General features: G+C 37.2%; 1 protein-coding gene across 1 annotated transcript in view; it reads left to right on the top strand.

Annotated features, from left to right (window-relative positions):
• Positions 1–26,118, top strand: part of CERK (ceramide kinase) — a 41,073-nt gene extending 14,955 nt beyond the window's left edge. The window contains exons 6-13 of the mRNA XM_062638354.1: positions 2,115–2,260; positions 10,905–10,979; positions 12,561–12,713; positions 13,482–13,587; positions 15,922–15,992; positions 19,954–20,156; positions 22,235–22,443; positions 23,308–26,118. Of these exons, the coding sequence (XP_062494338.1) occupies positions 2,115–2,260; positions 10,905–10,979; positions 12,561–12,713; positions 13,482–13,587; positions 15,922–15,992; positions 19,954–20,156; positions 22,235–22,443; positions 23,308–23,407 (1,063 nt within the window). The 3' untranslated portion in view covers positions 23,408–26,118. The remainder of the gene's footprint in view (positions 1–2,114; positions 2,261–10,904; positions 10,980–12,560; positions 12,714–13,481; positions 13,588–15,921; positions 15,993–19,953; positions 20,157–22,234; positions 22,444–23,307) is intronic.
• The last annotated feature ends 454 nt before the right edge of the window (positions 26,119–26,572 follow it).

The following is a 26,572-nucleotide window of genomic DNA, read 5'->3' as shown; positions in this document are numbered from 1 at the left end:
TTTAAATAACAGATCACATAGCTATATGGAAGGTTTTAAAAATGGCTGAACTGCATAAATACACGTTTCTCCAAGTTTGACTGACTCCTTACATGTGCAGGAAAAGCTTCTTTGGATTCCTACATCTAATTGTTGTTCACCTATTTTCTTAGATTAGCTCTTTCTTGTCATTCAGTGATGAGTTTCTTCATTTAATCTCCAAAGAAATCTCCAAAGAATTTCTTATGGCAAGTGTACCGATCTAACAGCTCAGTGGCAGAACAGCTTCTCTTCAAAGACAGTTACTTCAAATATTCATTCAGTTGCAATATAGCAGGTTTTCATACATTGCTGTGTAGAGCTGCAGCATGCTGTAATATTATGCAGGTATTGTCCATGTTTAGAATAAGTCTGGCTTGTATGAATCACTTCCTTGCCCATATACGTACTGCACAAGCCTTTCTAAAACTGTTTCAGGTTGTTTTGGTTTTTTTTCCTAGCTTTTGAATAGTTCACAGAATGGTTGAGATTAGAAGGGATCATAGATCTTTTAAAACTCGTTTTTCTTGTGGGCTCTCCTGAAGTCTTTTGGCATATGTAGTTTACTGTTACCATCTGTCTAAACATTGAAATGCTAGTCCATTAGAAAAATAAAACCAGAACGTAAGAATTGCTCTAAGAAGCTCTCTCTTACAGTAGCTCTTTGCTAGGGGCTTTCATGTGCGTGCTTTTCACATCTGATTTTTGCTTTGAGTTTGGTCATGCTGATATTGTGTATGTGAACTTCTTTATCTGATAGGTCTAGACATTAATATTGTTGTCATCTCTCAGCCTGGATATGGTATTTGTTATAGATAATTCAAGGTCAATGTTGTCTCAGTAGTGTTCTGACATGGAAATTTTTGTCCACTCAACCTCTTTCTTAGAGTCTGCAGAGAAAGATGAGACTGTCTAAAGCTGAGGAATAATGTAGTTAAGCTATGAGATGATAAATTCATTATAAAAATGAAAAACAAACATCCTTTCTTCCTTCTCTCCCAGTCTCTTAGGTCTTGACTCAGAATTGGACAGTGTGTATTTTTAAGACTGTCCTCCCCATTCATGAAAAAATGACTGGGTTTTTTCAAGCTTCTGCTGAAAATACAATAAAGTAGACTTAAATCATCAATACTTACAAACTAAATAAATTAACTTGTCCTATGAACAAGTGCTCATTCTGCAATGTCTGTTGCTGACTATGTGGAAGAGTAAGTATTAGCTTATGCACTGAAAATGATTTCTGTAGATAACAGTAAGCATTCCTAAACGTGTGCTGGGGACTACCTGCATAGCTTTGAATTTGTCATGTGTGCCTTTCAAATGTATTTGAAATAGTTTATGTTTTTGGAGTTCATGGTGTCCATTTGATTATTGTGCATGAAACATATATTGCTGTAAAATAGTCTTTTACTTCCTAGCATTTGCTTGGCTGTGGACTCTGCTGAGCTTTAACATATTGTGGAACTGTGTAGCTGCTGCATCAGCTCTGACCTGAATTAAGTTTGCAAAACGAAGTTTTGCATTTGGTAGCATCTAGAACACTGCATTTCACTATGGGTAGTTATGTAGATATACATGACTTCTGTCTGTTTGGGCTCTCAGCATGTTCAAAAGAGAATGCAAGCATGCACTTTTCTGGTTTTTGACTTTTATATAATATATATCCTATTAAATTAATAGTGTAAAGTATACTTCTGCCTGAAGCCACAAATATTAGCTTAATTTTGCACTATTAGTAAAGGTATGCTCTTTCCATTTTATTTACTTGGAAAGCTGTATGTACAGTCCTGTTCAGTGTTTCCCATGTATAGTGAATTTCCACCGATCCTTGTCTGTCTGCACACAGCAATAGAGGATAAAGATATTAGGTTGCATTCCAACATTTTTTTCTATCATTACAGACATGTGTAGGTGCCTTTGCAGTTGTGTAGCTTGATTGTAACTGCCAAGTTGACTGTAGGCAACTATATCACATTAAAAAGGAAGAGAAGAATAGACCAGCTATTTTTGATGTGCCCAGTGCATGCCCTAAGTAGAACACTTGCTGTGTTGTTTATTGACTGTTAGTGTGCATTCTAATTTGTGTTTCCTGGCAGTGTTGTTTGTGTTGGTGGGGACGGCATGTTCAGTGAAGTGATGCATGGTCTCATTGGAAGAATGCAGAAGGACTCTGGCATAGATCAAAATAATCCCAAAGCACCATTAGTCCAGTGCAATATAAGGATTGGCATAATTCCTGCTGGTAAGAAAGGGTTAACTTTCAGTTTACTTTATTCATTTATTCTTGAAATTTCTTCTTATTCATAACTTCTTGAATTTAGGTGTAAGATATGAGCAATGATATTCCATAAAGACACATAGCTAAACTGTTTGTATCCTGGTATAATTATTGATCACATGCCATTTTATTTGGGAGGGGTATTTTGTAAAGGAAATAATCTTAATGTGCAACTTTAGAATTTAATTGCTACTTCTTTTGAGTGTGTGTGGCTTATTGTGTGTTAATACAAGATAAGTTGTTGAAAATAGTACCTTTGCTCATCTGAACATAGTGAGTGAAATCTACTGAACAGAGACTTACCTGATAAGTATTTCTCCAGTTCCAAGTGCTCCACAGATTTAGTTAGAATTGTACTGAGAACCTCCCACTAGTCTGGCAAACTCCAAAAACTGCTAACGTTTCCTCTCTCTCTCTTCCCCGCTTCCCGTTGTCATCACAGAATTCAAAGGGCAGCTATGTCTGAGGAAGAGTCCTCAAGTTCCAAACCAAGTTGCAGTTTCTGCCCCTTTTTAGAGGTGCTATATCTTCACAGTTCTCCGTGTCCATGTCAGCTGATTTTTCAGATGGTCCTGACTATTGTCATTGAGAGGCATTTGAGGAAACTCATCCTTGAAATTTGGATCTCTGGAGATAAACTTACAATTTTATTGACCATAGGCACTCTTTGTATCAGTCTTGTTAAATTTGGTGTCTCAGGCATTACTTCACCCTGCCCAATTGGTCCCTAAAGATTCCTCAAAGAATGAACTTACAAGATGACTCTTTCCCATGACTAGATTCATTGTTGCAGCTCATTAGTAGCATCTGCAATTCTGAGTACTCTGTGAAGACAAATGGACAGTTCAGTGTCTTTTCTATGCTGTTCTCTTTCTTGTCAGATGCTTGGGATTTGAATTAAAAAACTGTGATATGAAATAAACATTATGAGCTTCTGACTAGAACTATAACACAGACTTTATGAGAAAATTTAGCACAGGTTATAAAAATACACCAAGTGAAATAGTATATTTGTACCCTCAGGCTTTAGGTGACTAATTTTATACTTGTATCTTTGTGAAGAATGTATCCAAACCCAAATAGTCTGAATTGTTGCTTGGAAGAAGCTTAACCCTTTCTGCTTGCAGTATAACAAGAGTTAGATATCTATAAGTTCCAATGTGGATATCCCCTTACAGTTTTTCATTCTGCTTTTAAGGTAGCACACTAAGGGTTCTTTATGGCATTTATTATATATAAGTATATTCTGATTTTGTTTTTTAAAGCTTTGGATTAAAATCAGTTTGTATAGTAAGCTTAACAAGCATAGAATTTGAAGTGCTTTATCCTTTGTTTCCATTATTTGGGCAAAGTTCTTGGACTAATGTTTTTTGCTTACATGGTTGATTTCAGAAGATTTTGCCTACTTGTGATATTAGAGACCATAATTGGAGACCAATTGAAAAAACAGAACCTCAATATTAAGATCTGTTTCCTTGAGTTTAAGAAATTAACTATAAGCATGTTAAAATTGGAAGATTAACCTTGTTTTTTCAACAATTTCTTAATGCATTTTTTCCAGACCCAACCAAAATGTATGATCTTCACTGATATTTTAGTATGACTGACATACATTAAGTCACTTTCTTCTCTTACATACTTCAGCATTTGTCTGCTTTGTCCACTGTAGCTGTTTGCTATTGAGTGTATACTGCATGCTTCATTCCTTGAACTAACATGAGGTGCAGCCTTGTAATCAGTGCTGTGTTTCAAGTATTTTCTCCATGCTGAAGTTCTGTTAATTAAGTTTCTGGAGGTACAGAGGATAATACATATCTTGATCTGTTTGTATATTGTACAATATTTAAAATGATCTGTTACTGAAAATATGGGAAAATGTTTATTTACTGAAAAAGGGAGTCAAATCACTGAACAAATAAATCTTAACTCTTTCTTAACACATGTAGTCATCACAGGGACCTTAATTGTATATGAAATAGCCACACCCATGCATTGCAGATGGTCAGGAAGGCAGCAAGAGGGTTTTTTTTCCAGTCCTTGGTGAAGCTGTTCTCAGTTCATATTTGCTTGATGTAATGGAGCTCTGACTGTGTTGACCCCAACACATCCTGTAGTTCCCTGACTAGTGTAAGAAGTCTGTTCCAAAGTAAGTGAGATCCTTAAAAACTTTTTTTTTTTTTAAACTAAACTGACAGTCCTAAAATACAGCAAGTCAAAAGGAATAATGAAATATAAACCATGCTTTTAGAAAAATTTCATCCATGATGCTCTTTTTAGTCCTTTATAACCAACCTTTTTCTAAAAATCCTAAGATCTCATTAATAGATATTGAAAACAAACCCATAGTTCAGAGAGTAAGTTCAGTGAGGACAGGAGCCTCAGGTAAGGTGGCACTGAATTGGTGTTTTTCCCTTTTTTTTTTTTTCATTTATTTCCTAATGTCAGGCTGTGTTAACAGACATGGCAGGTTGTGGTTTGCGGTTGTGATTAAACAGTGTCTGTATTCAAACTAACAGTTCAGCAGACTTAATCTTTGCTCAGAAATTGTCAATTTACTTACACAAAGGCTTGAAATTACAAATGAAAGAGATTTAATGTTAAAAAGCTCTCTTCTGTATAACCATTTCTGAGTAATTGGCTCTATTTCATAAGCAGAATCCCATTGTGCAGGCTCTTTTTTCCATATTAATGTTGGATGCTACTTCTAAATCATGACTGACTTTCTGGAGCAAACCCTGCTTGGCCCTCTTTTCTTTTCCTTGAACAAATGTGTATCTTTAGTGTGTTTTCTGGTTAAAAAGTATCATTTATTCTTGTGGTTTATGGTACATTTTTATGAAATAACTTGTGTTTTTATTGGCATGAATAAAGCTTTTACTCAAATAGTAGTTTTAAATTCTGAATTTCTCTTAGTTGCAGCCAGTCTTCTAATCTGCCAGTGTAAGTTGACTGAGTGCTGTTGTAAACAGCCTTACTGTTAAAAGTACTTAGAGACTGTAGCAACCTAACAAAATTTTGCATTGCGATGTGGTAACCACAAGTCAGCGCAGCTACAAAAACTTCTGTTTAGTTATTACTTCCTCTTAGTGTCATCTAGCCTTAAAAGCACATTCAGCCACGGTTTCTTACTGCATTCAGAGTGGTAGAGTGCCTCTATAGAATTTAAAAACAGAAAATCATTTCTGTTATGACACGTGGTACTGTGGTTTCATCCACACTTTTTAGTTTTAAAATTATACTCTCTGGAGCAAGCGGAAGTAATTTGTTGTTCTCACTGAACTCAGCACAGAACAGGAGGACAAAGCTGTCAACTGCTGCTGGAGGACTGTTTAGTAAAAGAGCCTGGGTTGGATTAAATACTCTTGTGATCTCAGTAGGCAGGACAAAGAAATCTCACTTCAGTCTGTGCTGTGGCATATTATTAATGCATTTGTTCTTCAAAAAACAAATAAGTTTGCAAGTCTACCCTAGGGATAGGGGGAAGATCTTCCTTGCACTAGGGAAGATGGAATGAAGTGTAGATACAAAGTGTGAATTGATATACTGAATTAGGTATGTAGTGTATCCAGATCACTCTCGTTTTCATTGTGGTCAAGGTATAAACTAATGGATTGAAGCATGCAATGTAGTTATAATCAGCACGTTGCTGTGTGGCTGTAGAAGTTGAGAATACTAAAGACAGCACAGGAAGGTGTACAAACTCTTGAGTAGGGCGATGACTGTATGCCCAGGCCATTCATCTCTCCCTGTAACAGCAGCTTCCTCACTTACTTTTGAATGTGTCAGATCCTTGCCATTTGAAAGTCACTTCCTGGAAAAGTCATGGTATGGATTTTTTCAAAATTCTCAATGCTGCTTTCCCAAGAGCATGCGGTTACTCAGTCATTAGCGTGACTCAGCTGGTATTTTATCTATGAGGTGACGGCGTGGATTGTGACTTCACAAAAATACTTCAGATGTATGGGATCCCCACCGAAGTAATTTTACGTGTTTGCAGTACAGAATCCTGTTGCCATACTAATTTATCTCTGAGGATTCTGTTTGTGCTGTGGAAGCACCTGCCCTTGTCAACGGTATCTCATATGGAGCACTAAAAGTGTTTATTTCTTTACTAAATTTACTCTTTTCTATAGCATCAACATCTAGCTGAATTGCTTCTGTCATATGCTCAGTTTAGGACTTCCGGTTCTTTGAAATCTATGCAGTTTTCCATCAGTAAAAGCACAAAAAAAGAGTCCTTGAAGCCCACAGCATGTGTGTGTTCTGGTTGAATAATTTTTCAGATGAGTAATTCCAGCACTTTGGGGATTCCGTTTTTGTTTGGTGGTTTTGTTTCTACGTTTGTTTTTTTGGTTGGTTGGTTTTGGGTGTGTTTGTTTTTTTCTGGGTGGGGGAGAGGGTTGTCTGCAGCATCAACAGCATGAACTCTTTGTACAACCAGTAAATCATCAGATTTTGTTTATTGCTTTGGTGGTTCTATGACTAAAGCTAGTGAGGTGGTATCTGAGCACCTGTCTGTGTAACTTGCCTACTCACAAATAACTAGCAATATTTGCATGCAAAGGGGAAATCTGGGGATTTAGCTGTGCTGTATTCTATATAGTGCAGTCCATCACTTTGCTTTCTTTAATCTTGCAAAAATGGTTTGTGGGGAGTACATACTCTTTAATATTTTAAATACATATCTCGATCATTTCTCCTTATGATTAAAAAGAAGGACTTCCTTGATAATTTTTTAATTACTAAATTGATTTGTTTAAAAAAAATAGTGTTTAAGTTTGGGGAGGGAAAAGATGTAGAAGAGCTTGCCTATAAAGAACTATGTGGCTCTGTGATAACTCCTAATAACAGACAGACTTTGGCTAAAATGGGTAATGAAACTGGGCTCTAGTATACATAATACATGGTAAAGATTCAAAGTAATTATACGTATTTTAACAAAGACTAGTCAGTTTGCCCTCTACACACTTCATATTTTCAGTAAGCTCTTAATACCAAAATACCTGGGATGAGAGCTTTCTTTAGGTGGGAGAGTTTGGACATTTAGTTCGGGATTCAGCTATCCACATGTGGTGGTATGGTGCCACTATCATTGCAATGCACTAGCCCTATGCAAGACAACTGTTGTGCTAGAGTAGCAGCTGGAAGCCAAGCAGAGTAGTCTGCAGCACTCCCTTTAGGGTGAGTTACAATTTGAAATTGATAATCAAATTTTCTTGCTTATGTTTAGGTGTCTGCAGGTAAGATGAGCACCTAAATCCATGTTGTAGCAGGGGGAATCTGGTCAGTACAGGTATTAGAGCCTGTAGAGTATTCAAGACCCACCTATTGGTCTAGAATTCCTGTTTGGTTATGAAGTATTCAAAGAGATACAAATCTTTAGTCATAATGAACATTTTAGTGACCTTTAAACTAGTGCTGCTAGATTCATGCTTGGTGTGGTGTTATGACCAGTTATATTCTATTAGAATGTACGTAAGGAATGATGCTGGTTTTGTTGCTGCATGCTACCAGCCCTGAGAGAGAAAAAAAACCCGGTATTTTATTGTTTGTGCTTGGTACTCCAACTGTCACGTCTGGGAAAGAGGAATGATTTGGCAATTGTTAAACACTGTTGGTGTCTTCCCCAGCCTCCTATTTAGAATCTCAGAATTAATTTCAGACTTCAGATCTAACTTTAACCCTCCCTTGCTAGTTAACAAATGGAAATGAAAATAAGTTCTATAAAATTGCCCAACAGATAAATCAGCTTTTAATTGACTGCAGAATACTACAGGGAGGTAAGCCTTCAGTCTAAAATGTAGCTTGAGTGAACCCCCCTCTTCTTCTACCTGGGCAGGGTGTCCCTGCCCATGGGAGGAGGGTTGGAACTAGATAATCTTAAGGTCATTTCCAACCCAAACTATTCTACAATTCTGTACTGTAAGACTGCGGAAAATCTGCTTACATCAAGACAAATGTGATTTAAGGTAATTCTAGAAGCAGAATGCAAACAGATCTTGAAGAAATGAGAAAAGTTGGATGAAATGTTGTAAAAGTTCAGGTCAGACCTTTTAGTGGCTACTTCTAGTGGCTATTTTAGAATCATAGAATAGTTAGGGTTGGAAAGGACCTTAAGATCATCTAGTTCCAACCCCCCTGCCATGGGCAGGGACACCTCACACTAAACCATCTCACCCAAGGCTTTGTCCAGCCTGGCCTTGAATACTGCCAGGGATGGAGCATTCACAGCCTCCCTGGGGAAACCATTCCAATGCCTCACCACCCTAACAGGAAAGAATGTCCTCCTTATATCCAATCTAAACTTCCCCTGTTTAAGTTTGAACCCGTTACCCCTTGTCCTATCACTACAGTCTCTAATGAAGAGTCCCTCTCCAGCATCCCTATAGGCCCCCTTCAGATACTGGAAGGCTGCTATGAGATCTCCATGCAGCCTTCTCTTCTCCAGGCTGAACAGCCCCAACTTCCTCAGCCTGTCTTCATGCGGGAGGTGCTCCAGTCCCCTGATTATCCTCGTGGCCCTTCTCTGTGCTTGTTCCAACAGTTCCATGTCCTTTTTATGTTGAGGACACCAGAACTGCACACAATACTCCAGGTGAGGTCTCACAAGAGCAGAGTAGAGGGGCAGGATCACCTCCTTTGACCTGCTGGTCACGCTCCTTTTGATGCAGCCCAGGATACGGTTGGCTTTCTGGGCTGCAAGTGCACACTGAAGCCGGCTCATGTTCATTTTCTCATCAGCCAGCACCCCCAAGTCCTCCACAGGGCTGCTCTGAATCTCTTCTCTGTCCAACCTGTAGCTGTGCCTGGGATTGCTCCAACCCAGGTGTGGGACCTTGCACTTGGCACGGTTAAACTTTATGAGGTTGGCATCAGCCCACCTCACAAGCGTGTCAAGGTCCCTCTGGATGGCATTCCTTCCCTCCAGCGTATCAACCGAACCACACAGCTTGGTGTCATCGGCAAACTTGCTGAGGGCGCACTCAATCCCACTGTCCATGTCACCGACAAAGATGTTGGACAGGACCGGTCCCAATACCGATCCCTGAGGGACACCACTCGTATATTTATTTATTTTTCTTTTCAAAAGTAGTGAGAATTTTTTTTCTGCTTAATGGAAATTCACAAGTGTAGAAGGCAAAATGAAACTGAAAAAAATGGCAGTAAAGCATCGCTTCAGTATCTGAACTCTACTGAATATTTTTGGCTATAAAACTCCAAATGTGGCATAATAACATCATCTGAGTACCTTTTCTGTTGCAATACTGAGAGAAATTGGAGTCCCATTTCCTGTGCACCAGCTTATACTTTTAGTGGTCCACTTGCACCATTTTGAACCTCAGCCTTGTAGAGAGCATACATTTGATTGATAGAAGCTTCCCTCAATGCCCTTCTCTGGTAGGGGAAGTGGTGTCTGTTTCCTGGGAGTTGGAGGGGGAAGGATTTTCTTTGCTTCTGTTGACAGCTGTATATGCCCTGACTGTTTTCAAAGCGAGAAAGAACTAAAAGTATCGTTTTAAATAGTGGTTGTTCATTCCTCCACTTTTAGTTTTCTATTTCAATTTGATTAGGCCTCAGAAATGAAGTATGCTGTATCTGAGCTGCTCTTCAGCTAGTATATTAGTAGCAAATCTGAGAACCTATATGTGGACAAAGTAACTTTGTTTTCTGATATCCAGCCTTGGCTTTAAAGAAATTCAATTTCAGGGAAGGGATGGGAGAAGCTACAAGATGAATTTGGAGTTAGGTATTGCAACGAGTGTGCTTTGGTATGTCTGGCCCCGACTTGCAAGTCCCTGCTGCAGAACAGAAATCAGAACCCTACATTAGGCTCTTAGACTGCTTTTTATAGGGATCAGGGAGAATTTCCTGTCTCTAACCAGCACCTAAAATACTGAATGGATGTACTGACTGCAGAGTTGCCTGCAGGTAGTTATTTACAAAGACAGAATATAGGTGAAATCTAACGCTTCCCCTCTTTCTTCTTGTAGATCTTTTGTTCAAGACTGTAAAGGCATATCTCTATCCACTTTGCTCACCTATCTATAAACTAATTACTGAATGCAAGGATTTACTAATTTTCAAATAATGGAACTAAGCAGGAGTTTCTGGTTTAAGATGCAGCTGGAGGAGGAGAGGATGTTGGCAGCCTGGAATTTAAATCTGTCCCCCCAAAACCAGGATATCATTTAATTTCTTTTAATGAGATCTCAATGACTAAAAAATTTTGAGAAAAGGAGAATCAGCATCTGCCTTCCTTCCCCTCCACCCTTAAACGCTATAAAAGCTGTAATGTAATCCTGATTTTTTTTTTTTTTTTTCATGTGAATTAACTTATTTCCCTTCACTAACTGCTATATATTTATTGGTTATATAGTGAAAATATTTTTACTTTCTATGGAGAGAAACAGCTCTACTTATTGCAGGGGAGGAGGGGGAGAAGGAAAGGTACCTTTTAATTCATAATATTGGTATCCTTGTATTCACTTTGTTCCATAAAATAGAAAGGGGCAAGCCAAAGGAACATAGTGCTTTAGTTTGGAGAACTGTGCCAATAATAACTTGTTTTGAAAGGGTATTAATTAATCTCTAGTTGTTTATTTTTCAGGATCAACAGACTGCATATGCTATTCAACTATTGGCATTTCTGATCCAGTGACATCAGCTCTTCATATTATTGTAGGTGGGTGATCATAGTTCACTGTTTTGTTATGAAAATGGTGAACATAGCCTAACCCCCTAATTCATTTAGGTCTTTCTGTATGTCTGTGAAATACAATTTGAACATAATGGCTGAGTTGAAATATAAAATTTTTGTCTGCAATTTAAGCGATTTGGAATACAGGAGGTTAAAAATAAATTGCTTTCTCCACTGTAATTCATTGTTTTCATGGGATCATAATATTTTGAAGCTTTATATCTGGTGCTGAAGTTTTCGACATTCTCGCATGCTTTTGAAAATAACAGTAAAATACAATAAGCAGTCTAAGTTATTGCACACTTTTTCTTTCTTTCTTTCTCTCTCTTTCTCTTAAAGAAAGCTATGACAAGTGCATGCACACTTGAATAGTTGCATTTTGTATTAGTTCCCCAATTGTCCTGTGCAATTCAGTGCTTCCATGCCAAGTTTCTGCTTGCCTGGAATTAGCTGATAATTTCCCATTTTTACCATCTGTAAGTCATATATTTGAGGAGGAACTAGGGAGGAAAACAATTACTCTTCAGTAAATGTATTTTGACACATCGTCATCATTAGAAATGCTAACATTGCCACTTTTCGAAGTCCTCTAGTAATGGAGGACCTGAACTGCACGAGGGCTGAAGAAGGCAGCTTGGCTTATTCAGTCCATCCTATCTGCCACATGCTGAAGAGCCACAGTCACCCAGTTGTTAATACTGAATTTGAAAAGTTGTGCAAGGTAGTCTTCAGTTCAGATGGTGATGTGTAAGCGTTAATGACCATTATTTCATTATCACTTGTACGCTTAACAATTACAGGTTTAGGAACTGGTGTTGCACAAGTTTACACATGTGCTTCTCTATTACTTACTTATGGTTAACTCTGTTCAGCGTATGTAGAGTTTAGGCCATTGGGCTAAATTTAGAGGGATGGATAGACTTTAGTTGGATTATTAAACATAAATATACACACCCACCTACCCCACCCAAAACCACTACCACTCCAAAGCTTACCTTATGAGGACATCGAGAGGCAATATACGTTTTGTTCTTAGGGATTTTCAGGACTTGACTGGGTAAGCCCTGCCTAACCTGATCTGATGTCATAGCTGAACCTGCTTGGAGTGAGAGGTTTGATGAGGAACCTCCTAAGGCCCCTTCCAGATTGAATTATCCTCTGATAGCATGACATATTATCTCATAGAATGACATACAGGATTAAGTAGTATCCGGTAAATGTATAGCTCACTTTGATCCCTTCCATAACATCCCCACTTACTGCTACATGGTAAATGAATGTATATTCTTCATTATAATTTTTTAGCATTTTGACCTCTTCTCACTTAGTGTTTAATGCTTTTTAAATATTAGTGAAATTAGTATTAAAAATTACTTTCCCTTTCTGCATGTGTAAGCAAGATATGTGACATATATGACATACGTCATATATACATATATATGTATATACGACATAAATACAATGTTTTTTAATTTTTTTAGATTTTGTAGCATTAAAGTTACTATCATGTTTGCAGCTGCAAACATAAGAAGTCTTAATACAGCCTTGCACTTCTCACTTTCATAGGTGACTGTCAGCCTCTGGATGTCTGTTCTGTACATCATAACAACACGTTTTTGAAGTACTGTGTGTCATTGCTGGGTTATGGTTTTTATGGAGATGTATTAAAAGACAGTGAAAAGAAACGGTGGATGGGTCCAATGAGATATGACTACTCAGGTAACTTGTGTCATTATTGCATTTTTTGTCAGCACATAAACGTATCAGAACAGTTGATGTTCTCTCCAAACCAACCTTCTCTGAAGCCTTTAAACACCAGAAACAGACTGAACCCGATTTTAAACTCCTTGTAGTACCACGTACATTGGATCACATTATGTAGAGGTTCATAACTTTGGGGACAATGTTTATAGTGCACTCCTTGAAGTTGTGTTGAATATATGTGACCTAGTGATATCTACCTAAGAAGTAGTATCTCTTCGGTGCTAATCATTTTGTCATTCTTTTCTGTCAGTTAAAGTTAAGAACACCTCTGTCTTGGACATTCAGGTGATGGAATGAATTGTTAATTTTGTTCGTCTTCCAGCACTAATCATAGAGATGAGCGGTTTAGCCTAGTTAGCCAATATTTGGATAAATTCTATACTACTAGAGAGTATGATTTGTCTTGTGTTAGGAAAAGAAGGTGCGGAAGCAGAATTTTAGTAGTATTAGGGCAATTTTAAGACTTGATAGTGATATATAGCTAAAAGGTTAGTTGGCTTTTGAAGATGTTGAGTAGTAATGGCACTGTAGGCAAATTTTAGAAAGTTGAGGGGGCTGCATCAAAAGGAGTGTGACCAGCAGGTTGAGGGAGGTGATTCTGCCCCTCTGCTCTGCTCTCATGAAGGTCCCTTTGAACCCAAACCATTCTATGATTCTGTGTACGCAGAGGTGTTTGCAATGTGGATTTATAATGATGTAATGCTGCTTAATATTTTTTTATAGGCTTCAAGACTTTTCTTACTCATCATTACTATGAAGGAACAATTTCATTTCAACCAGCAAAACACACACTGGGATCTCCACGAGATAAATATACCTGCAGAACAGGGTAGGCTAATGTTTAACTCTGAATATCTGACATGCAGCCTGTACATAAATAGATGTCACAGAAATGTTGTTTGTAATATCAGAGCACTTACTCTGAAAGACACAAGCTAGTAAAAAAGGTTTATTGACATTATTAAAGAGAGCACCATATTATTAGGTAAACAGAAATGTAAAATGTAGTAAGACTTTGTTAGCTGTTCCCTCTCCTCCCCCAGTTTTAAATGAGGAGCAGTGACCAGTATAACAGCATGGTACCCAGTTACAAGGTACTGAGGGTACTGTGCTGTGTTAGTGTTGATAAATTTAATGTCTGGATGCCTCATGGCTTCTACAAATAGAAATAATTATTCAGAAGTTCTCAAATGTTCACACTGTAATTGGATCTAGCAATTTTGGTGGTTGTTTTGGTGCCACGACAACAGCTGGCATGGCTTGTTCTGAGGATATGTCCTCAGTAATCACCCTATTTAGCACTCTTTTTATAGACAGCTACAATGCTGTATAAATTCTGTGTGTTATTCTTCACTTGTTTCTTCAACCAGGGAACCTACCTGAATCTCCCAGTGTTCCTTCCTTTCTCTTTGCTTTCACCTGCTTGAAATTATGCAGCAGCATTTATTATTCCTCTTTATATATGAATGTATCTATCAGAGATATAGTAGTTGTTACAGCAGCAAATGCTACAGCAGGATACCAAGGAGCCAGAGTCTTTGTCCAGAAACTACATGGAAGTTGTTGAGATTCTGCTGTGTTAGTGCTATGACATACTGCAGATCAAGGTCTCCAGTACTAGCTGAATGAACTATTCTGACCCATCTAGTGCCTTGATGCAGGAGAAACTCCAGAGGGAGAAAGCTGTATCCAGGTCTCGGTCAGAGAGTAAAGAGTGCCTGCTGCCTCTTGTGGGATTTTATACATCCTGATAATTGTTGGAAGGGAAATAGGGCTGGGTACAAGCCATTTAGGAGTATTCTGGAGTGTGGTGATGGCAGTGATGGTGCAAGTGATTGACAAGTTGACCAGGACAAGTGCTCTGCTGGTCTTGTTACAGAAAAGTGGGGGATGTGAAAATTGAGAGCAGCAGTGACTGGGAGATTACAGAGTCTAAAATCCTGAGACAAGTAAGCAAGAAAAAAGAAGAGTTGCAGCTCTGAACTTTCAGAGAGCAGATTTTGGTTTATTCAGGAATCGTGGCAAGATTCCATGGGAGACTGCCCCAGAGGACAAAGAGGCCCAAGAGAGTTGGTAATTTCTCAAAGCAAAAGAGCAGCCCATTTTGATATGCAGAAACTTGAACAAGAATGATTGATGGAAAACCAGTATGAATGAGCAAGTATCTGAGAAGTAAAGGGGAGGTGCAAGTGGAATGGGTTACTTTGGAAGAAGCCAGAGACATAGCCTAAACACACAGGGATGGAGCTGACAAAGCCAAAGCTCAGGTGGAATTGAAATCAGTGAGTCATGTGAAGGGTGTTACTTCTTACAAAGGGATTATATAAGTATAGCAATCAAAGCTAAAGGCTAAAGGACCTGTGGGCCTGCTGGGGTATGTAGTATGGGGTACGTAGTGATAAAAGATAGGGAAAAGTAATAGAAAATTACTCCTTTGCCCCACTTTCCACTGATGTTGTCTTCTCCGAGGCTTTACCGGTACTTACGGGTACCAAAGGCCTATGGATGAGTGGGAAATGGTGGGTGTTACATACCTTAACTTTATCAAGGCCTTTGGTGTTGTTTCCTGTAGTATTCTTAAAACTAAAATGTTGAGGTGTGGTCTAGATTAGTGGATGGGTAGAGAACTGGGAAGATTGTTAGAATGGTTGTGAGGACCAAGACCAGTTGGCAGCTGATTATTAATGGTGCTCCTCTGGGACCAGTACTGGCACTAATACTGTGCAATATCACTATCAGGGATTGGGATGGTGGCAGAGAGTGCACACTCAGCAGTTTTATGGATGGTACCAGATTGGGAAGAGTGGTTGACATGTTGAAATACTGCTATTCTGAGGCCCCTTGGCTGAAGAAATGGCCAGTAGGAACCTGCTGAAGCTCAGAAGAGGTAAACATCATGGGTGAATAGTCTGATGCAATAGTACTGACTGGCAAGGAAGGCAGCTCTGCCGAAAAGAACTTTGGGATCCTGGTGGACAACAGGTGTATCTGAGTAAGCTGTACCTTTTGTGTCCATGCTGCAAGGAAGGCCAGCCTCCTAGGTTGGCCAGTTGGCCATGCTGCATCTTGGGTTAGGGAGATCTTGTAATGATTGGGTAAAACAAAGAAGTTGAACTGAATAATAGTTCTGTTTTCAGGAACTGAATGGTATTTTTGTTTTCAGATGTTACATTTGCAAGAAAAGTGAGCAACAGCTGGCACAACAGCAGAAGCAGTGTGGATTAAAACATGAAGGTAATTTGCCAGAAAAAGCATAATAGTGTAATATTATACAAATTGTTGTTTTTCAGAATATATCAGTTCAAGTGTGTGTGTGGTTTAGGTTTTTCAACAGTTGTGAGTTACATTCTTTTCTTTAAGAAAAATACATGTAAATATGTGGAAAATATATAAGGTGTCTTCTCCATCCAAACCTCAGAAAATTCTGATAAATTGTACTGGTCACTTGTATATTTCAATGGGTTTGGTCTCTCTTCCTCAGGTAAGATATATTTTGTGAGCTAGGACTCTGTGTTCTTTTTGTGAGAAGGGCTCAGCTGTAAACCGTGAGGCAGTACACAAGGAAGCAGTTCATGAAGACAGCTTTTAGAATAGATCAGGTTTAAAAATTTGTGTTTTCCAGTGCAAAAGTCATCCTATGGAAAGCTGTTTAATAAGAAAATGGGAGGCAGTGAACTTAGACAATAACAATCTAGTGGTCTGAAGTATTTCTGTACTATACCCCACCAATTCTCAGTATAAATGATAAATGGGATTTCTCTCCTCTTTCTCTTGTTGTGTTATCTTTACTCTCTTTTTTTCCTTCTGTTCCTACCTCTGCCTACACTTCCAGGGATTTTTTTTTTATAAGCAGAACTCTTCGTTCCTTTCGTTAAAACAACTGTCAATGTACTGGATTCTGTGCTGTTATCTTCCTGGTTGTATGTTTGTCTGACTACTGTGTCCTAATGGGGAGAACTTGTGGCCTTGCTGGAGTAAGAGATACAGATTCAGTTGGCTCAGTTTTGCTTCTGATCTGAGTTTATCATCTTGGATAAACCCTTCATTAAACAGCAGGAAGCTTCCCATGGGTGTTTGCTTCTGCCTTTACTCTATTTTTTCTTTTCTTGTAAAGCCTGGTGCCTAAACACATAATTTTCTTGACACAACCATTGGCCGTTACGACCTGGATTCTTATAATTACAGTTATTTTGCACAGTGTCTTTGCCAGGTTCTAGACTGTTAGCAAAAAAAGTATCATCATAGTATAGAGATTCATTGGTACCATAAAGACAGTATATAGGTTTCTATGCCAACTTGAATTCCTGTTACACATGCTTCTATCTATATAGTGCTCCTATCCCAGCTACTGCTTTTAGATCTTTTATGTAGTCAGCAGATGGGCAGATTGCAGTCTTGAGTTGTTTTAATTTATGCCTAGATTTAGCTAAAGAAATTGCTTTACATAATGTTTTCGTAAGAGCTAAATGTGATAGTAGGGGTTTTGGTAAGGGAAAAAAAAAAACCTACCTTTTTGAGAAATAAATGTAGTTCAGAATTACCAAGCTTTTTCCTTTTGTTTGTGGAGGGTTTTTTGTTGTTGTTTTGGGGGAGGGAGGGTTGTTTGGCTTGGTTTTTAAATCTGCCATTTTGTTAGCTTTGATGGAGTACAGGCAGGAGAAAGCCACAGATTATCAAGCCATCAAGACTGCTTTAGCCAGCATTGCCCAAGACATTAAGCAAATAATTATGTAGGATATTGTTTACTTAAATCCATTTTACTTCTGCTGACTGGCTTTCTTTGCAGTCCAGTCTCTTCTCTGTTTAGTACTGGTAAGCAAACAATGACAATCAGTTACTCTTGATTTGCAATGAAAAGGATTTTAAATCACCACCTCAGACAAGCTTTTTACTCAGCAGGGTGTGTTGGCTTTCTCATTGTGTACTTGGTTTGTGTACAATTTAGGCAAGTTTAGAAGGATGCTTGCATTGGCTGTCAGTGAGCATATTTCTTCGTATTGTGCCTGAAGTCTATGAGTATGTGCTGAGTAAACACTGAGTGTTAGTACTTGATGCTGATTTCAGCAACTTGCCATGTATTTATACACAGTAGACAGTTGAAACGAGCTTGTGATTGCTCTATTGTATGAAGGATTTTTTTTGGTGAGTTATTTGTGCTATTACAGTGATGCATCCCACTGAATGCTTATGAAAGCAGTTGGTCATTTAAAATGTGATAAATATCCTGACTTGATTCTTACTGGAATGGTAAAGCTTTTTTTTTTTTTTTTTTATTAACATACTAAAATTTATACTGTATGGTACTCTTCCCACCAGGTGAAAACAAACTATTACAGTAGCATTCATAAACATTCTCCCTTAGGTGATTTGAGGCTTATTTATTACAGTGCGCATAACTTAAAAGTTAACTTGTAGCACACTGTAGACTAAGTTCATACTGTTTCTCAGATAAACAACAAAAGGATTTATCAGTAAAGGGTGTTGTTTTATTTTGTTGTTTGTATATCAGAGAACTTGTAAATAAGCACTTGTGTAGTTCTGGACATAGATGTTTCCAGTTGTAATAGTTTCTTCTGTTCAGTTACCTTCATCTCCGAGCAGGGCCTCGTCATTTGCCTACAGCCTGAACAAAGTCGTTCTGTAGTTTGACATTTAAGTTTTTCTCATCTCTCTTAAGATACACCTTTTGAATATGATTTAAATTATTTCTTTCTGTATTTTACTGTTTGAAAGCAACATAAAAAGAACAGCAGTAAAGCAAGCAATTCTAAAATCACTCTGGCTATTGATGTGAAAATGTTGAACTCAAGAGCTGCTTTTTCTCTTGCTATTACTGTTTGGTTTCTCAGGAGATAGAGAGGATAGTGTAGATGGAAGTTTTTGGTTTCCTTTAAGTCTTTTGTTACATTATAATCCTGCTCTATTTTTCCCGGAGTTCTGTTTTTCTTGGTTTTGTTGCTGAAGTGTATATAGTAAGAAGTTCCAGTGAATAAAAATTCAAGGAAGCAAGTAAAGTTCAAAGAGCAAAGAACAAATGCAGCATACTTTTCAAACTTCTTTTTCTTCTTATTTTTTTCTTCTTTTTCTGGTGCATAAAGCTTGGAAGAGATCAGTTCAAAATGAATGCATCATAGGCTTTAGGTTCAATTACCTTGACAGTTGTAAAAAATGATTCTTTAAAGTACATGTAAAGTTCCTAAGACTAAGACAGTAAAGAACAGCAGAATTTCAGTGCGTGGAATATATAGCATAAATGTCATCTATAGTCTCATCAGAGAAGCACCTTGAAAATAACTGTAAGGTAACCCAGACGTGGGGAACTGAATAACATTACAATACTAAGTCCATACCAGTTAATATGCCTCAAAACCTCAATCTTGCTATTTTTTCATGGTTAAACTTTAATAAGCTTATATAAACAACTTTAGTTCAGTCCTGAATTTTACCCCCATCATCAGCAATGGCACTTCATTCCTGAACTCCAGTCTTAGAACTGCGCGTAGCTTCATAGGCTATTCTGCAGTCATGACTGTTGTGGAATTGTTTGTTTGAAGTATCTACATCCGCTCATACTGAGAGGGGAATAGGGGTGTTATGGCTGCTTCATGGCTTTTTCTTTTTGCAGTGAGGAAGATGATTATGTGTAATATAAAAATGCAAAGGCATTTTTAAATCTATTTTTATCCATATTCAAGAAAATACAGGTTAGATGCAACTCTGTGCAGTGCCTGACACTGTTTCTTTGTTCTAGAAAATTCCTCTGCCTCCTGGTTTAAGTCTGATCTGTAACAGAACACTGTCATGTTGAAAACAGACTTTTTGTACTGGTTTCCAGAAATTTGTAAAGATTTATGCACAGGAAAGTTTAACTCTGTTAATAGTATTAATCTTCAGACATTTGGGATTAGGGTGGAAACAGACTACCCAAATAGCACTGATTCTGAATCCGATGTGCATATGTCGGGAATGGTGATCAGTTTTAGCAGATAATCAATCTGTGAAGGGAGAAAGAATCTTGCTCTGTTAGTATATGAAAATAAATTTATTTTTTAAAAATGCAATTTTAGATATTTATTGACAGTACATGAATATGGGCAATATAAACTTGTAAGCTGCCAACAATAGTTGCTTCTTAGCGTTCTTCTGAGTAGATCAAATCATAACCTATCTCCATGCCTTTATTGATGTGTTTCAGAAGAAGAAGAATGGAAGATTATTAAAGGGAAATTTCTAGCCATTAATGCAGTAAACATGAGCTGTGCCTGTCCACGAAGTCCGAAAGGTCTTTCACCAGCAGCTCATTTGGCAGATGGTTCAGCTGACCTCATTCTAGTTCGTAAATGCTCAAGATTTGATTTTCTACGGTATCTTGTCAGGCATACAAACCAGGATGATCAGGTGTGTATTCCCTTTGGCAGTGAATTCTCCAGTGTCAGTCTAAGTTGTAAATATTGATATTCTTATATGAAAAAAAAATTTACAAAGCAGGTCTGTTGGTTTTTCTTTGTTTTTTAAGAGTTTCTGCATTTTGGGTGACAAAATCTCATCATGTGTACCATTAAAAAAAATCATTCTAGCTAAGTCAAACCTTTGGCTGTAGCGTTCTAATAAAAGTCCATTTTTTCTAATTGAATTCTGTTTTATAACATTTTCCATATATTTGCTGTTTGGACAATATTTACAGTGATTTGTCATGAAAAACTATTCACAGCAGTACAACATAAGTGAGGTAGAAGTTGTAGTGAAGAATAATAAATCACTTTTTGGAAACTGCATGAAAATGTGGTTTAGAAGAAAGCTACCAGAACTGTAGTTTGGTTGTAAAGTGCTAACTTTTAGCAGAATTTTACTGCATATATGTGATCAGGATATGAGCTTTATTCATTTGGCTTTAAAATTATTCTTTGTGTATGTTGTAGCTGTCAGGATAGACTATAAGGAAAGATTCATCACTGCTTTTTATTGTAGTATCTGTTGAAACCAGAGCTGTGGCTGTGAGCACACACATTTAGTATTTGTCACAACCTGATGATATTAACGTGTTCTGGAAATTATCTGAACAATGGGTTAGTGTCATAGTCAGTTATAAAAGCAATAATAAATCTCATTTATGATGCTATTCTTCCTCCTCTGTAGAAAAATTAGTATAGATTCTCTTTATTGTCACATTACCATTCCCTGGGACATTTTGTGTCTGTTTTCCTCCTTCCTGCTATTCTCAGTCTCCTGCTCTTCCCTTCACTCCTTCCCAATCACCCTCACTGCTCCCTTCATATTTTTGATTATTTGAAGCCTTCGTTGTCTGCCTTTCAAACTGACTTCAACATTTATCAAGCAAGTTCATTCTGCTTAGACTTGAGACATTCTGCTTAGACTTGAGACATTCTGCTTAGACTTGAGACATTCTGCTTAGACTTGAGACATTCTGCTTAGACTTGAGACATGAGAGCATTCATTGTGCAGCTGTGGAAACCAGTTTTTGCAACTAAGCTGTTTGGACTAGCAAACTGCTTAGCGAGCCTCATTGTACCCATGAGCCACTACTTACAAGAGTGGATTTTGACAATTTGACAGCTTTTTTATGGCTAAAAGCTGAGGGAACTTAAGACCTAGGAGGTCCCTTCAAATCTGATGCTTTTTGTGATTCGTTACTGTGGCCGTTCCCCTTCCAGTGCTTCCTACCTGTTTCTCTCTGGCGTATGCTGGTCTTGCAGTGCAGATTAAATGCAGGGTTGTCCTCACTTCGGGTTAGTGTCTACCATAACAGTGGGAAACCCCTTTTTGAAAACTTAAAAAATTGCGAGGGACACCCTCTAATTTGATTGCTCCTTTAATTATGAAGCCTGTTTTAAAGCATTTTTATGATATTATAGTCTGCATCTTCTAAGAGTGATCTTTTAACTGTCCCACTTTTTCTAGCTGAATTAACTAGTTAAAAATACATTCATTTTGTTAGAATGCAATAATATTGCTCTCTATTCTTTTTATCCTATACACCCAGCTCTGGGATGCGATCACACTGCCATGGAATTCTCACCTTCAGGATATTGTTCCAAATGCAGAAGCAGAAGGCTTTCAAAAAAGCCCATGTGTCTTAAGGGCTGTAGTTGAAGAGGTCCTGAGGATGGTACAAAGATCCAATCCAGACCTTTCTGACTTCAATTCCATGCTATATTAGTTTTTATAGGGCATGATTTATACCCCATTGGCTCATAATCACAAAACCTGTTACCTGATTATCTATAACATGGCCACTTGAAGAGGACCCTTAAAAAGTAATGTTCCAATTTGGCTTTATTGTTTCTGACTTGTGCTGCTTTTTAAAAGCAAAAATCACTCTCTGCCTCAGATAAGCTTCTCCAGAAAATTGGAGTGGACAGACTTGAATACAGAATGCTGCACGCTGACTTGCTTTACACATCAAATGTATTTAACTAATTGTAATTGCCTGTTTTGATTTGTTTTTTTCTGTGTAGTTTGACTTCTCATTTGTAGATGTTCATCGGGTGAAGAGTTTTCAATTTACTTCAAAGCTTTCAGAAGACAATGAAAGCAATGTCACTGACATGGGAAAGAAACGGTTTGGCCAGTTCTGCCGAGATCACCCAGCCTGTTGCTGTAACATTGCTAATAGCACCTGGAATTGTGATGGAGAAACTCTGGAGAGTTCAGGAATTGAAGTGAGGTAAGCATTGATTATTTTTCTCCATAAACATCAGGCCTTTTCACTGATTTTAAAGATGCTCACAAAGACATCCCCAAAAGGTGCCTCTGCATAGTAAATTTGGGTCTTCTGATAATAAACTTTTTTATATATCCTTTTTTGAGTCTTTTCCAGAGGATAAGTGTAAGTGATCACTCTGAGAAAGGTGGATGGCTCTACCTTTGGAGTCATACTTACTTCTTAGGAACTGCTACATGCTTGTGTTGGGAGGATTCTTTTTAAAAGTGCAGAGTACCTTATTACTCTGAGTAACAGCCTTTCCTGTTAAACATAAACTTAAGTAAGCATCATTGTCTTACAGATGAGTGTGTCCCATACTTTGTAATTTTTGACACAGCACTGAGTCTTATCTCCAGCCTTTGCACATGGAGGAAGACGTTTGCAGTTGTGCAAATAATCGAATTAGAAAGGAATAGAGGTTTGTGAAATTTGAAGGAGTTTTTTGATTGAATTGTTTGGGGTTTTTTTGGTTGATTTTGTTTGTTGTTTTTAGAACAAAGGGAGCAAAAATACCTAATATTTACGTGCAAGTGTGTCTATTAAACGTGATCCAAAAGTGATTTCTATAGATATTGTGTATTGTATAAAATCAACTCGTCTAAGTTCCCCATACAACTCTATGTATGGAAAAGAAGAATAACCTGAGTGATGGATATGTGAAAGCATCCAACCTTCTTTTCAGGAAAGGACTGTATCAAAAATGAGAGTGCATTTTATGTAGTCTGGAGCAAGGAACTTTGTCCAACTGCTTAAAATTAATGGATTATTTGAATTAAATGTGTAGTATACATTTGTTTCTTATTAGTTGATCTCTATATTTTCCAGGGTTCACTGCCAGTTAATGAAACTATTTGCAAGGGGAATCGAGGAAACCTGTAAAGATGAAGCTGCCTACAGCCAGAGTAGTGTTGAGCAATTACTATAGACATTGTTCCTCCAGTGGGGAGAAGAAAAAATGAAAGCTCAAGGAACTTGAGTAAATATGCATTTTAGTCAAATTGACAAGTATTTTAAACTTTTAGGTTTGAGGTTTTGGTTTTTTATGGCTTCAGTTTAGTTTTAGACATCATTGCATTGTGTCATTTTTTAAAGAACATTGTAATCATTAAAATGTACCTTGGAACAATGTAATCTAAGTTATGTTAGAAAAGAGAGAATTGGCATATATATATGTGTGTGTGTGTGTGTGTGTGTAATCATGAAGACTGATAAATTCTCTGTGCTTTTCTGGAGAGCTAATGTAGCGGTTGTGTTGCAATAATATCCAAATGTTACAAAACATTGGACTTTCCACTGTCATCAAACCAAGAGATCAAGACAAGATATTTTTCAGAGTCTTAGATGTTTTTTGCTGGGGTTATTCGATAGTTACATGTGGCTTAAATGCTGGACAACAGTGTTGTCATTCACATCTTTGTTTAGTAAAACTTTTCATTTTGTAGTTCTGACTATACCTTGCAACTTATCAATGCAATTCAAACACACATTCCTGGCTTTAAGTAATTAATATAAGAGTTTAGAAATACTTTGGAAGATAAAAGCACATCTGCACACAGATCATACCTTGTCGTATACATTCTATTTGTAAAGGCTTCCTTGCATGATGCTTTTTGGGATGATGAAGGGTTTTATGACTGTTTGGATGATACCAAATACTGCACACTGCAACTGAAATGTCTTGCAAGCATCTTGCAAGGATACTTATGTAATACCAGAAAGGCACAGGCAAAGGAAAATATAAATATCTTCTGAAACACCAGCAAGTTTAGATTTTTCTTTTAAATCTAAAATTAACGTATGAAAAGCTTCCCTCTTCAGTACACAGTTCCTCAGAGATTCTACTACAGATGTTAAAATTTCTTTGTGAAATAAGATGCTGGAATGTTAAGTTTAAAAATATTTGATTGGAAGGGTTTTTGATTTTGTTGTGTTTTTTTTTTTAGTAATGTTCATTTAACTAAATATGAAACAAAATAATTTGTATTGTGAAATGAAGGGAAGAAACTAGCATTTGGTAAATCATGAAATCACTGTGCTGATTTGTTTTTTATAGCAAAAACCAGACTATCGTCTATAGTTCTGGAGTGATTTTTTACGTTGTGTATGGATTTGTGTATTGTGACACATACATGTTCTGTGTCTGGGCTTGGGGCTAAATTTTGCTGCTGTTGTACAGATTTATTCCTGTTTGAATATCATAAGTTAGCCCCTACTGTCCTCTGTCTTTTCTTAAGTTTGTAGTTATCTTGAAACCTGATTGAATCTGAGGGGTCTTTTTTTTGCATTTTAACAGTTAATGGTTCTCCACTCATGTATATTTATTGGTACTTCTGTCATTAAGCATTTATTACTTTCATGTCTCTCATTGGTCTGTGTAAGCCATGGTGATTGGTGATTTTATTACTGAAGCACTTGAAAATTGTTATAAATGGCAGATTTTTTTTTTTTTAATTGAAGTTATTTACATTCCAGTTTTGTGTAATATCAAAATGGTGTGCTATATCTTTGCTACAAAGTATTATTCATACTGCTCTATAGGACAAAAAGCACTTGCAAATGATCTTGCTTGAAGTACAGCCATACAAAGTTTAGGAACTGGGTTATTTTTATTTTTTTATAGTATTTCAGGGAAATACTTGAATACTTTTAAAAAGTAGAAGTACTGCTGTTTACTTTCCTTATTAATTCAATAAGTTGAATGTTGATTGATCCGATGTTTGTCAGACATTTGTAACACAAGTGTTGCGTATACTGTATTTTTAAAGGCACATTTAATAAGTGAAATAGCACTTTTGAACTAAGAACCCCACTGAAAATGAGATTGTGCAGTTCAAAAAATGCAGGGTTTGTTGGGTTTTTTTAAAGTGTCATTTGTTTAAGAAGTTCTACAGTTATTGTGGTTTGCCCATAAATATTGTGAGAGAACCCAGACTTCAAGTAACTAGTTCTTGTGCAGGATATGATGGCACACACTCAGTTTACCAACAAACAAGATCATTTGTGAAGCATTACAGCTATCCACATTCTCATCAGTGAAAACAGGAGTAAATACTAAACAGCTCTTTCCATTAGCTTGCTAGCAAGTCATGAGACCCTGACTTCAAAAATGGAGGCTTACTCTCATTGTGAATGTATGTAGAAATGCTTTGAATATTTTTAATACCTGAAACCGAGTGCTTGGTGTTTCAAAGTAAGCTGCAGAGAAGGCCCCTTTCTGAGAAACAAGCCACCAGAAAAGGAGAAAAGATTGTTCCATAGTATGCTAATGAAGTGTGAAGTAAATAATAGAGGTGTTGCAACATAATAAAATGAAAAGATCTTAGGTAATAGAGAAGCTGTATAGTTGCATTTGAATAATTCTGTTTGTAGCCTACTGTAGTAGCAAAGCACCATGTGAGCTGTGTAACATTGTCCAGTTTATTTTTAAGAGATCTGTGTAAGTAATGTCTGCTTCCATTTAATTATAGGTTGTTCTTTTCTCTCTGAATGTAGTCTCAGTACAGAAATTATGTATAGGAAAACCAAGTCTGATTATTATTTTTTTTCCCAATCTTGCTGGCTTCAAGATTAGAAAATGTGTTCTGTTTTATGATGCTAGGGCATTTCATTGAAAAAATAAAACTACGTCATACAGCATTGCAGTGGTTTTCTTCATTTCATAACTTGATTTGAAAAAATACCTGGCTTTGTTTGATAGAAAATTGGCAGGAGCGTGCTCAAGTGTAACCAATGTGAGCAGATTAAGCCAGGTAGAGAAATAATTCATAAGCTTCCATTTGCATGAGTACAGGTTTATAGCAAGTGTCAGTGTGGACAAACACTAAGAGTGAAGGAAAGCAACTACTGAAGCTGGACTTACACTAAAATAAGGAACTCAACAAAAGTAAACTAAAGATTGAAAGGGGGATAAGAAAGTTAGTTATTTTATAATGTAAGTATTTACAGTTATTTATTATGAAAAAAATTAAAATACAAAAAATGAGAACTACCATTCTAAGAAGTATAAAATAGGTATTATGCATTAAGTAGTATATAGTAAATAGACGGGGATTTTTTAGAATTTCATTGTAATAGTTATTACAGATGCAGT

This window comes from Pezoporus occidentalis, unplaced genomic scaffold (genome assembly GCF_034315485.1).
Source record: "Pezoporus occidentalis ecotype Australia unplaced genomic scaffold, CSIRO_AGI_Poc_V1 ctg56, whole genome shotgun sequence".
Classification (NCBI taxonomy): Eukaryota; Metazoa; Chordata; class Aves; order Psittaciformes; family Psittacidae; genus Pezoporus; species Pezoporus occidentalis.
This window is presented reverse-complemented; position numbering and strand designations above follow the sequence as displayed.